Raw genomic sequence first — 13,503 nt, 5'->3', positions numbered from 1 at the left:
GAGCCAGCTTTTATAACAAAGAACTTGGGGAAAAGGGAAAAAGGGAGACCGAGAGGAAGAGGAAAGAGAGAGAGAGAGAGAGAGAGAGAGAGAGAGAGAGAGAGAGAGAGAGAGAGAGAGAGGAAGGAAGAAAGGAAGGAAGGAAGGAAGAGAAGAGAAGACGAGAAAAGAAGGCGAAAAAATTCAACAAAACCAGTCAATACACCTCTGGACTCTTTCTCCATCCTCTCACTCTTACAAAAGAGTAGGTGGAGAGGTTTTCTTTTGTTTCTTTTTTGGGACTGTTTGTTCTTTATAATTTTGCAACATTCTTTTTCTTTAAAAAAAATTTTATTGATATATATTTTTATTTTTTACTTTGTTTTTATTTTTGTTTAAACTCTTACCTTTTGTCTTGGAATCTTGATTCCAAGGCAGAAGAGTGGTAAGGGCTAGGTAATGGGGTAAAGTGACTTGCCCAGGGTCACATAGCTAGAAAGTGTTGATATCTTTTTAACATGGCCTAAATTTCCATCTGTAGTATTAACCTCACAGCTATTCCATGTAGTAATTATACACCTGTATGTTACACACACATGTATTGTGTGTATAACATATAAGCATAAATATCAGACACGTGTGTATGATATATGACCAACAAAACTGATCAACACATGAAAAAAATCTGAAAAAAATGGGGAGGGAAGTTGGTTTTTTTGTTGTTTTTAACAAGCATTAAGCACTCACTGAGACACACCTATGAGCAAAAAGTCAGGCAATCCTTGCCCTCAAGACACGCTCTACTAACTTTGGAAGGAGTGCTAAGAAGGTGGAGCATATGGTGAGGAAGTTCCAAGAATGAAGAATGGCTGGTCCAGGCTCTGTCCCACCATGGCAGTTCTGGGAAGAAAGCATCAGTTGGAGAAGGAATCCATAGAGGTGAAGCATCTGAGTCATTGTGGTCAAGCCCAGTTGGTTTAGACTCTTTCTTGAACTGGACTCTGGTCTTTTCAGTTTTACAATATTCACTTTCCATTGTTTCTTCCATTTCCATGGTTGTAATTATAATTGATATTTTCCCTGGACTTTCTTAATTCACTTTACATCTACCTGGGCTTTTCAGTACTCACCATATTAATTATTTTTTCAAGCATAGTATAATTCCATCACATTAATGTGCAAGAATGTGTTTAGCTAGTCCCCAGTCGACTTTATTTCCAGTTCTTTGCTACCATAAAAAATGGTGCTATGAATATTTTAGGGGTAAATGACAGTGTGATGTCCCTTCAAATTCTTTGGCTCTCCAAGGGATTTATTGACCTTCTCAACTCCTACCTTCACTTTCTATTCACTTCAATCATATGCCAGGATTCTCCTACTTTTGATTTAATCATCACTCATGAGTAGTCACTTAATGAATTTTAAATAATTAATGGTTACTTAAACCATTAATAATTAAATAATAAATATCAATTTAACAATTAATTGAAGAATGATAAATGATTGATATTTGTCTGTATAATTGAACTTATTTGACAGGTGATGGACATAAGGTATTGTGCCATGTATTTTTGGACATGGAAACTTAAAATAGATTTCTTTTTCTTGACTATACGTATTTGTTACAAGTTTTCCCTTCCTATTTTTCTTTTGCCTAATTGGGCAGATGGGGGAAAGAGGTGTTAGCAGTAGTGATGGACCCTAAAAGGAGACCATCATACCATTTAAGAAAATATTTAAACCCTTACCTTGTATCTTAGTATCAGTTCTAAGATAGAAGAGAGGCAAGGGATAAGCAATTGGTGTTAAGTGACTTACCCAAGGTCACCCAGCTAGGAAGTATCTGAGGCTACATTTGAACCTAAGACCTCCCACCAATAGGCCCGGTTCTCAATCCACTGGGCCATCTACCCAGTTGCTCCTGACTATTTAGAACTTGGGTTTCTTTCATATCTAAGATCTCCTCAAAAGGGGAAGTAAAAACTATTCCGTTTACACACAGAAGAATTGTTAAACCCCAAACCCTTAGCTATGCACACTTTAAAAGGGCAGTTACAATTGTAACTGGGAGATTACTCCTTTAAACCTCATCTGAGGCACAACTTGGGTGGCTTAGTGGATGGAGAGCCAGGTCCTGGGTTCAAATCTAGCCTGGGACAGTGCCTAGTTGTGTGACCCTGGATAAGTCCCTTAACCCCCATTGCTTAGATCTTACCACTCTTCTGCCTTGGAACCGATACTCAGTGTTGATTCCAAGACATAAGTTAAGGGTTTAAAAACAAAAACAAAACCTCATCTGGACATATAATTTTGCTGAGCAGTCATATGACATTTTGCCTTGGCTACAGGGGAAACTTTTTACATTTTTAAAAGGAAAAGCAAGCAGCACTTAATAGAAACCTCTGGTAGTTTCATGCAGGAGCCTCTCTTTCTGTTGTAACCTCGGGGTCAAGACCGTTGATATGGGACTCTCTTTTGTTTGGGGTTTGCTCAGTTCTTAGTTTAATAAGCGGGCAGGGGAATGTGAGTGACTTATTGTGGAAGGATAGTAAAGAGTCTTTTTAAAAAATTAATCCCGTTTTTATTTTATTTTACAATTTTTCCATGGTTCCATGATTCATGTTTTCTCCCTCCCCCCTCCCGGAGTCGACAAGCAATTCCACTGGGTTATACACATATATAATATATATATATATATGTATATATATATATATATATATATATTATCACTGGAACCCATTTCCATATTATACATTTGTGTAAGAGGGCAATCTAAAGACGGTCTACTTCGCCCGTGACATGGGGGGTGGGGTGGGATCCTGCCGAAGAGGGGGAGGGGGAGGGCGGAGGTCTGGAGATTTCTAATCCGAAGTGCGTGGCGGTGAATTCCCTTTTTCCTTCCAGGTCAGAGCTGCGGGACTCTGGGAAAGTCCCTTTCCTCCAGTAGATGCTCCGTATCCTCATTCCAGCAAAGATGGCCCCGGCCCCTCCCCCAGTCCCATCCCTACCTGCGGGCGGGGTTTGGTGTGGGCGGGAGCCTCTGGCCCCGCCCCGAGGGTGAGCGACCCCACCCGAACTTCCCCGAGCTGGCTCAGGGCTCGGGTTTACAGGACCCTTTCTAGCGACCGTTTCCCCGGGTCCGGCCCACCCCCCCCGGAGATGGACGATCTAGCTGTCCTATGGCAAGGCGCGGGCCCGGCCGAGAGGCAAATCAGGCCGAAGAGGGGGCGGGGACAGAGGAGGGAGGCGGGGACCAGGAAGTGGGCGCGGGGAGGAGAAAGGAGAAGGGAGGAGGATTTGGGCTCCTACCGAGGCGAAGAGGTGATGGGGTCGCCCGGGCTCCCCTTTTCCTTCGCTTCTCTTCCCTTGCCTTTCCCCTGACAGGGACCCATCCAGGGCCCGTGAGCACGCATCTCTGGGCACTTCCTCCAGTGCGGCAGGACGGGTTGGAGGAGTATCTCTAAGCGCTTGGAGATCCTTCTTCCTCTTTCCCTACCGGGGTGGGGTGCGTGGCCCCAGACATTTCCCCCTTCTTGGATTTGGGGGAGGGGCTGGTCCCTTCAGTTTCCTTCTGTACCCTTCCCTCCTGAGCTGTAAGATTCGATCGGAGACACTGATTTCTTCCTATGCCCCAAGCCCGAGAAAGGGGGTGCGGGCTGGAGGAGTCGGGACCCCTGGATTCCTGGGCTTTCCCCGCCTGGTTCATCTGCTAGCTGTGCCCAGGAAGAGGGAGGAAAGGGCACTGGAGTTAAGCCGGGGTGGAGGACGGGTGGGGGAGTCCCCCACCCATTTTTGAGGCAGGAGCTGATAGGGTCTAGTCTTCCAAAAGTGAGCTGAGGCTGGGTACCCATGGGGGGATCAATCCGGGATCCCTGGGGGAGTGGGAGACTTGTGCCACCCTTCCTGCCCTTTCCAGACCTCTGAGGTTTTTTTTTTCCTTCTTTGTCCCTTCTTTCCCTGTAGGGGACAGAACGTGGACCATGTATCCTGGTGCAGGTAGGTGTCTCTTTCCTGCCCCTCAGGGCTCCACAGAAGTGGGGAGCTTTGGTTTCTGTGCCCCTTCTCTCCCTCTTATGAAGCAAGTTCCCTTAACTTCCCTGTTCCCTTTTGCTCTCCCAACACACAAGACTTCGTTCATTTCCACTCTCCTTTTTTTCCCTGCCCCAGTGTCCTCCCACCTGAGACTCCCCCTCCCCTCCTTACTCCTACCCCCCCTTACTGCCTGAAGGAAAGGGGTACAGTAAAGTCCCAGCCCCTTCCCCACCACTCCTCTTTAGTCCCAAGAGGCTGGACTTTGCTGATACTGTCGTATTCTCTGCTTCTCTCTCCATCCAGGGCAGCCAGGGATGTACCCTCCAGGGGGACCTGTACCCCCTTCAACTTCTGGGTGCCCTGGAGTTAACCCTATCCACCCACCATTAGCCAATCCTGCATATCCTCCATGTACCTTTCCTACCCCACCAGGGGGGTACCCAGGGAATCCAGCTTATCCTCCTGGAGCTTTTGGCCCTGGGCATCAGCCAGGGTACCCAGGATGCCCACCCTTAGGTCCCCCCCCTCCCCCAGGCCAGTACCCACATCCTGGCCCTTGTGTGCCTTCTGTGAATCCCTTGGCTCCAGGGATGGTGGGGCCTGGTATAGTGATGGATAAGAAGATGAGGAAGAAGATGAAGAAGGCCCATAAGAAAATGCATAAACATCATAAACATGGCAAGGTCAGTTTCTCTGGTGGCTCTGCTTTGGGTTGGGATGGGGAGTAAGATCAAAATCCCTGGCATGGGGGAGTTTGGGACATGGTTAGCTCTATTTGCCCTCTGTATTGCCATGCATCCTTGCTGCTAGTGGAGAGTAGTGGAAAAGCTTGCTGGCCTTAGAACCCAGGCCTAGAAACTGGGTATTAATCCTGCCTCGGCCTCTTATTATTCCCTAATGTTGATCAAGTCTCTTCACCCCGAGAAGACCCAGCTTCTTGAGGAAAAGCAAGTGTTTGGCATACATAACCACTCCAAGGCCCTTCCCTCCAGCTCTGAACCCATGAGGCTAGGCATAACCTTTGGCCAATGACTCAGATTATCTGGGTTTCCATTGTTTCTAGTTGTAATGGATTAGGGATCCACACCCTTCCGGAGTGAAGACGTATATTTATATATATATATGAGCCACACAGAGAAAAAAGAGACAGACAGGGAGGCAGAGGTAGAGACTGAGACAGAAACGGAGGGAGGGAGGGAGAGAGAGACAGTGACAGATTGAGATTTGGAGATCTTGGGAAGGGTTGTGACCTTCAAGCCAATGGATTAATTAGTTTGTCCTTTGACTTTGTAAGGAAATACCTGGGCCAGACTCCTCTCTCCTTTCTCTCCTTCACCTTTAGTGTTTTCTGGCTTGTCTTACTGACTCTCCCTATTTGTCCTCATTGTCATATAAAGAAAACTAGTTAGAAATGGAGTTTGAAGAAACCCAACTTTAAATCTTGCCTTCATTACTTACTAGCTGTGAGGCCATGGGCAAGTTCTTTAACCTCTCTGAGTCTCAGTTTTCTCATCTGTAAAATAGAGTTAAAAAGTGCCTGTAGTGTTGTAGACTCTAGTAAGAGAGTGAAAGGCCCATAGACACACCAGCTATTATTATGTAATAAAACTGAGACTCCTTAGGGTAGAATGACTATTCTGCCATCAGCTTGCCAGGCTAGCTCAGTCTGGGAACCTAAGATCCTGAGGCTGGGGCATGTCTAAATCCCCTTCATTCTAGTGATATTAGGTTGCTGCCCAAAGGGAGAGGTGGGAACAACTGGAGATCAATCGCCTTAGAGCAGTACATGTTGGAAAATAAATGTTTAAAGGAGCTATGCATGTAGGCAGTCTGTAAAGTTTGCAAAGCACTTTAAATGCAGCCCTTTTAGCCCCCTCTTGGGTAAGAGTAGGGGTCCCCTTAATTTGTGTGGATTAGGCTTTACCGAAGGTGCTTCTAATATTCAGCAAACATTTATTTGCTAAAGACTCGTTCTTTTACATCACTGTACTATGCCTTTTCAAAAGAGGCTCCCCTCATCTGCTCCTAAAGGGATCCTCCTCATGACCCCGATTGGTTGGGATCAGGAAGAGAGGGAGGCACCTTGTTCCAAGTGAATTCGTGTCAGTTCCCTGCAGTAACTTGGGCTGGTTGGAGCTGTTAACTTAGCATTCATCCCAGAGGGAGAAACTTGTTTTCAGTGTATTGGTGATGTTCCATGTGTGAGTTATTGATCATAGGTGCACCTTGTATGGGAGGGAAGGAGAGGGTATACACTAGCTAGATGGGGAATGGGGGGGGGGGAACTTCACAGGGTCAGAGTTCAAAGTCTGATAATATCTCCTCTCCAATTTCCCATTCCCCCACAGCATTCTTCCTCCTCCTCCTCCTCTTCCAGCAGTGACTCTGACTGAATCCTGGGCCCTCCTCCCCCCAAGTCACACCACCCCAGCTCTCCCATCAAGCCTTGGACGCCATATTGTGCTGGGGAAGATAGCCTGAAGCCCCAACCTCAGCCCAACCCTATTCACCCCTTTGCCCAAATTGAGTGGCGAAGGTGAGGAAAGGATCTCTATTGGCCTGAGGAAGTCCATTTTCTTACCTCCTAGATTGGGGGGAGGGGGGCACTCCTTTCCGAAGATGTGTGTCCTTTGAGCCAAATGCTGAAGAACATTTTAGGATCTGGAAAATGTGATTTTTAAAAATTCATTTTGTAATTTGTGTGGGAGAAGGAGAAGAGGGGGTGTGGTATTACCAAGGAAGTTGGTCTGGGGGTGGTAGTCTCCTGCGAATGGGTGTGGGAACTACATTTCCCAGCAGACTGCAGTGTGCTCAGCCCATTGCCTTCTGGGAAAGAGAGTTCCTCTGATTAGGCTAATGTGGGTGCCATTTTGAAACCTTATTTCTTGGTGAGCTCTTTTCATCTCAATCATTCTCGGGTCTTACTCTGTTTCTCTCACTGTGCTTCCCAATAAAGCTGTTTATCCCAGTCTCCATTCATCTGTGCCAGTATCTTGGGCTTTTTCCAGCAAGTCTATTTCTTTTACTGTCCTTTTCTACAGCCCTTTCTTAAAGGAATAACAATCTAGCCTCGGACCAGAGCAACAGGAAGGAGGGTACCTAATTGTCCCCATGTTTGTTTCCTGAATGGAAAAACATGAAGTACCTTCCCCCTGTGCAGGCTAAGTTGAATCCTCTCTGCTGATGAAGCTGTTTTTGAGCAATAGGGGGAAGTATTGTAGAATGGGAACCCAGGGGTGCAGTTGGAGACAAAAATGGATATGGTAATGGGCTCTTTTGTTCCAGAAGAGGAAATCTGATCTTCCTTTTGTTGGAGACACCCAACCCCCTTTCTTTGATTCCTGCTGGACCCTTCCAACTGATTTCTCTAGGACCTGTGAAAATCTATCCATTAGTACAGCTCTCTCCATAAGGAAATAAGCCAGGGTATAGCTTGCTAGTGTATTCCTAGTAAACTGTGTCCTGGGTGCTTGAGGGAACCAGAGGGAGGAGAAGATGATTGTAGCCCCCAGAGACCTCTCAGCTTATAATGGGAAGGTCAGAATGCAGGCCCAGACACAGTAGCAGACAAAGTAAGGAAAGACCGAGGAGCTTTATATCTCATACGACAGAGAATTTAGGAGAATGGGATAGCTTTTGAAATGCTTCCAGGCAAGGAGAAGTCCTGGATTAAGCATGCAAAGTGGAAAGATGGAAGGTGGCAACCCAGGTGAGACTATCTCAATGCAAAAGTTCAAATTTCAGAGAGAATGCAGTGTTTGTGGCAGAAAGCACAGGTCTGCCTAGCTCACATAGAGACACAGGATGTGTGTCTTGTGTCTGCCTGTGGGGGCTTGGGGGGTAGAAGCCAAACAGGACCACCACTGCAGCTTACCGAATGGGAGAGTAGGCCACCTAGATGACCTCTAAGTCCTGTGACTTGGCATTGGCTAGAGGGAGGAACAGTAAAGTGATCTCTCCCATCTTAAGTTTCCCATACTTCCTCTCTTCCCTTTCCCCTCCCTGTAGCAGACATAGCGGTTTGTGATTTTCCCTACTCTTATATTGTCAGTTCTTCATGGGTTCCCTATCCGGTCTTGGCTTACATCTCTGATAGCAACCAGCCTAATGCTCTCATGTGGTAGGTGAATAATAACTTTATTCAAGGTTTGGATTAATCCAATGAAGTTCAGCCAACGTTGATTCTATACGGAGGTACTTATATCCTGTTGGGGGGACCCCAGTGAGGCTCCATGGTGATACCTTAGCAAATGAAACAAGGGAATAAGAAGAGGATCCTGGAACTTTGGAGCCTCCAGAAGAAAGGTTAACTCGATGGAATATAGTTTCTGCCAGATCCAAGAGAACACATCCTGGCAGATCATGGTAGATGTTCCTTTATTCCTAGTGCAATGGTGATATGATGGAGTCCTGTGTTCTGTAGCTTCCTTAATTTTGATTTCCAAGGCCTGTGTCCACTTTTCAGGTGTTGTGGCTAGATTTATTGCTTTTCTAGTAGTTTTCCTCTCAAGTTGTTTGTGATCTCATTTCCTCCTCTGTATACCATCTCCTTTCCAAAGCAGGAAAAGAGACAGGGTGGACACAGTAATAGGGACATGTGGAGAGCCAGAGAGAAATGCCCAGATTGAGAGGAGCAGAGCCAGAGATAGAGATTAGGCAGTGCGTCATGTGAGAAAGCTACATGGGGAGAGACCCAGAGGATGGCAGGAAGAGGGATGGAAAAAATCTGAAAGAAATATAAGATCCAGAGATGCTGCCCCTTCCCCCACTACCTTTCTCCACCATCTTACTCTGTGCTCCCAAAGATGATTCCTCCCTCCCCCCCCCCCCCCCAAGGAGAGCACCGAAGTGTTTTCGGCCATAACCGGAGGTCCTCCGGGTCCTAGGTTCTGGTCCAGGGATTCCCAAATGTTCTCACTTCATTATGCCACCCATCCACTGCCCCTCAGGCTTCTGTTTCCTCTGACTTTGGTCCCTTCCTAATCTAAGAAAGTTAAGATTTCTACTCTGTTGAGAAATAGCTAGTTTAAGGAGCTTTTTGTGAGACTTGAAGGATGGCCAGTCTGGCCTTGGGGCATTGGGGCTTTATCAGTTTGCTTTTGCCTCTGGCAAGATAGGCAGGATAATCTTGGATAATGTCACTCTTTTGTCCATTTTAACTCCATTTTTCCATAAATATTTGTGGGAAGCTTGTCACTTCATCCCTGTCCTAGAAGCTCCCCCAACTACTTCCTCAGGGGTCAATAGTTGCTAACAGGTCCTAGGTCGAAGCTTATCATGTTAGGGAAGGATGTAAGATGGAGTGGCAGGAATTGAATGATTTTACCCAAATTTGGTGAATTCAATTGCAAACCCTTATTAAATGCCCACTAGTAGTACAAGACATATCTTAGACATCAGAATGACAAAGATGGACTATAGAATTCTCCCATTCTGGCCTTCCTTCAGAAGCTTAAAGTCTGTGGAAGAAGGTTTGGAGACAGACATAAATGACTCCCAACCAGTGAGGAATGACCAATTAATTGCTGAGGAGAGGTCAAAGAGGGAGTGGCAGGAGCATTATTCAGGCGGAGGGCTCCTTCCTAGGGGGATTAGAGAAGCCCTTTAGGAAGAGAAGGCTGAATTGGACCTAGAATGATGGGAGGATGAGGAAGCACTTTGGAGTTTGGGTTGCTCCAGGATAGAATGAGGGGAGGTAGACTGGAGGAGCCAGAACGTGGATGGGCCTTGGCAGGAATGCTGAACGCCACCTTCGGTTTCTGTATGGCTCTTTCCCTCCATTATTTTATTTCAGTCTTGTAGAGGAGCCGAGAGCCCTGAACTCAATATCAATGACAAGATATAAAGTGCAGTGATCGACAGCCTGATGTCTGGCAGTTTGGTGCAGTGGGAAAAGGGCTCGATGTGGAGTCCGAGGAATTGTTTGAGATCTAGCAAATTATGTGACCTCCCCAGGGTCCGTCTCCGTATTTGTAACAGGGAGGAGTGGACCCTGGAACTTCTCTCCACCTTAAGCCTATGATCCCAACAGGAAAGATCTTTCATGGAGTAACCCAGCCAAAATAAAGTCAGCTTTTTCAAAGGGATAAATGCAAATTCTACATTTTGGTTCTATAAAACCAGTCCACCACAGGATGGAGGGTGGGGCACAGAATTTTTAGGCAATAAGTTGACAGAAAAGGATCTGGAGGTTTTAGTGGACTACCAGCTTAAGATGTGTGGCAGCTGAAAAATCTAATATGATAATTAGGTTAGATCCATAAGTCTGGAAGCCATAATGAGGGAGGTGATGATCCTGCCAGCCTGGCCTGTTCAGACTGTATCTGGGGTCCTATCTGAGGGTCACATTCAGGCAAGGAATTAGAAACAAGTCCAGAGTAAGGTCCTGAGGATGATGAGAGGACTGTAACTGCCACAGAATGACTGGTTTTAGGGTTTGTTTGTTTTTTAACCCTTTACCTTCCATCTTAGAATGGATACTAAGCATCAGTTCTAAGGCAGAGGAACAGCAAGGGCTAAGTGACCCACTGAGGGTCACCTAGCAAGGAAGTGTCTGAGGCCTGATTTGAATCTAGGACCTCCTGTCTCCAAACCTGGGGTTCTATCCACTGAGCCACCTAGCTGCCCCTAGGCATTCTTTATAGGCTGGACTTTACTTATGTCCTATTTGCCACCCAACAATTTAGGTTGTTTTTCCTCCAGAAATGAAATTCAGCATTAAATATTAAGTGCCTGCTATGTGAAAGACCCCATTTTTGGGATGCGAAGATGAAACATGTTGTGCCTCCTACTCTCAAGAAATTCCCATTTTACTAGTGATGTCCTCCTGGGCAAATCTTTTAACCTTTGTTTCTTTATCTGTAAAATGGGTTTAATTTGGTCATGGACCAAATGAGGAAAATGTCCCTAGAACACTTTGCAAATTCTGAAGTGCTATGGGAACATCAGCCAGTTTCAGAGAGGTTTCCTTGTTTGGTTAGAGCTCAGCACCAGCAGAGATGAGGGCAGCCATTCAGCTGCTCCTGGGCCTCAGTTTCTTCATGAGGAAAATGGGAGGGCTGAATTAGGTGACCCTGAGGTTCCCTCCAGCTCTAACACTATTAATCCAGTTTTCCTGAATTGAGGAGTAGCAGGTTTAGAATGGATAACAAGAAGAACTTCTCAACACCCAGACTGGACAGCAAGTTGGCCAACCACTAGCATCCCAGGCCAGCTTTAATTTGGTGCTGGACTTTGATGGACTCTAGAAGGGTGGGTGGGGCTGGGGGCAGTGGGGTGGCTTCCTGGATGGAGAGCCAGACCTGGAAAGGGGAAGTTCTGGGTTCAAATCTGGCTGTAGATACTTCCTGGCTGTGTGACCCTGGGCAAGTCACTTCACCCTTATTGCCTAGCCCTGGAACTGATACATAATATGGATTCTAAGATGGATGGCAAGGGTCTAAAAAAAGGGGGAGGCTGATGACTTTGGGCAACCCTGCCTCACTTAAATTCAGTTCCCATAAATCCAGCCATCACCCTATGATGACAATGAAGGATGAACAACCACCACCCAAGAGTGGAGTGGACTGCCTAAGGAGGAAGTGAGCTTCCCTTCACCAGCGGCCTGCAGGCAGATTGTCTTTGGTGTTATAAGGGGATTCCTGTCTGGGTGGGGTGTGGATTAGGTGTGATGACCCCAAAGAAGATCTTTTATCCCTAGGAGAGTCCACGGTTCTATGGTGGGGATTTTTCCTACCTAAGGAAGAGGAGCGGGGAGACTGGAGGCAGGGAGGCCATTTAAGAAGCTATTTCAGTATTGTACACTAGTACGATGAGAGGTCATAAGAACCTGAAATATATGGAGCAGAGACAGTGGAAAGGAAGAGATTTTAAAGCGAGATTTCTGGGGAAATGACAGGATATGACAGGTATGGGCTTATCCAGGACAATTGGGCGGTTTTGAGCTGGGGGACCAAGAAGGGTCGTGTCCTGAACAGACACCACTTCTGTGCAGGGTTGGGAGACGGGGTTTAAGGCGACATACAGTGAATTTAAATAAGAACTCCTCTGTCTTAGAGTTGATACTAAGTATTGGTTCCCAGGCAAGAGTCATAAGGACTAGGCATTCATTGACTTGTGCCTGAGTTCAGATTTGAACTGAGGACCTCTAGACCCAGGGCTCTATCCACTGAGACCCCCAGGTCCCCCGGAACCTGTGGAGCTTGAGGTCGCCCTGAGGTATGCAGAGATAGCAAAGATGATTCTTGGAACTATGAGAATGGAAAAGAGTTGGTCTGGGCTAGATATAAAGACTTATAAGTCATCCACGGAGGGCAATAAAACTATGGCTCTGACATGATCCATAAGAAAGAGAACCCAAAGAGAGGAGAGGATTGAGAGCTGATTTTCAAGATTGTTTGCCCTTTGCAGGGCCAGAGGAGTCAGAGATGCCAGAAAAGGCTCTAACAGGAGCTTTCAGAGAGAGGAGAGCATCCTAGAAACTAAGGAATAAACAGAGTGCTCAGCAGTGTAGAAATGAGGAGGTTCTAAGCCTGGATGATGGAGCAGAGTGACAGTTCTATTAACACGTTAAGCACTTATTAACTGTCTACGGTATGCCAAGCATTATACCAAGTTATGGGGATAAAAAGAAAAGACCCCCCCCCCCATTTTTGCCCTCCAGGAGCTCACAGTCTAAGCCAGGAGATTATGTGCAGACAAGATTTGTGTGGGTACTGGGGACAATCTCAGAAGGCAAGGCTTCTTGAAGCAGGTAAGATTTCAGCAAAGGCTTGAAGGAACCCTGGAAGAAGAGATGAGGGAGAGCACTTCCCACACGGGAAAGAGCCAGTGAAAACTCACCGAGTGAGGGCAGGGAGAGTCTTGTTTAAGGAACAGCCAGGAGTCTATTGTCACCAGATCAAAGAGTACTTGGGGGAGACTGGAAAGGAGTGAAAGGGCAAGGTTAGGTATGGATGGCTTTAACAGGCAAATAGAGGATTTTCTTTTTTTAGCTTGGAGGTAAAACTGAGCCCCTGGATTTATTGAATGTCGAGGATGTGGTTGGCTCTCCATTTAGAAAGATCACTTTGATCTTTGATTTGAGTGTAGGAAAGACTGGTGTGGGGAGACACCAGGCTCTTACGTTCATCGAGGCCGTGTCAAAAGAGAGATGAGAGCATATTCTAGAGACATTCCTGAGATCAAATGGACAGGACTTGCCACCCGATTAGAGGTATGAGATGTGAAAGATCAGGGAGTCCAGCTTTGATGCCTAGGTGGGATCTGCAACAAAAGCGGGCAAGTGAGGAGAAAGGAGCAAGTTGAGGAGATTGAGGGCTGACAGTAATGGAGAAGGAGGATGAACGTGATTACGTGATGAACGTAAGGGATTGAGGTGAAGGTGTAGCCAAGCAACCATTTGGGAAGGGAGGTCAGGGTTCAAGGTCTTCGGGGATGTGCAGATGCTGTATCTGGGGGTGACTGTCTCTCAGGGTGGCACTTTGGTGAGGA

The 13,503-nt window shown here is 46.4% G+C and overlaps 1 protein-coding gene across 2 annotated transcripts; it reads left to right on the top strand.

Moving 5' to 3' along the window:
* Positions 1-3,125: 3,125 nt before the first annotated feature.
* On the top strand, positions 3,126-6,986 carry PRR13 (proline rich 13). 2 transcript variants are annotated; one of them, XM_056798115.1, is made up of 4 exons: positions 3,126-3,300; positions 3,943-3,975; positions 4,315-4,694; positions 6,360-6,986. In XM_056798115.1, exons 1-4 carry the CDS (start codon positions 3,159-3,161, stop codon positions 6,402-6,404), a joined length of 600 nt encoding a protein of 199 aa, XP_056654093.1. In that variant the 5' UTR covers positions 3,126-3,158; the 3' UTR covers positions 6,405-6,986. The 2 variants fall into 2 exon arrangements, with proteins under 2 accessions (XP_056654093.1, XP_056654094.1); XM_056798116.1 differs by having other exon boundaries at positions 3,214-3,484.
* Positions 6,987-13,503: the final 6,517 nt, after the last annotated feature.

Source organism: Monodelphis domestica, chromosome 5 (assembly GCF_027887165.1).
Source record: "Monodelphis domestica isolate mMonDom1 chromosome 5, mMonDom1.pri, whole genome shotgun sequence".
NCBI lineage: Eukaryota > Metazoa > Chordata > Mammalia > Didelphimorphia > Didelphidae > Monodelphis > Monodelphis domestica.
The sequence above is the reverse complement of the archived record's forward strand: the minus strand, read 5'-3'. Positions and strand labels throughout refer to the sequence as shown.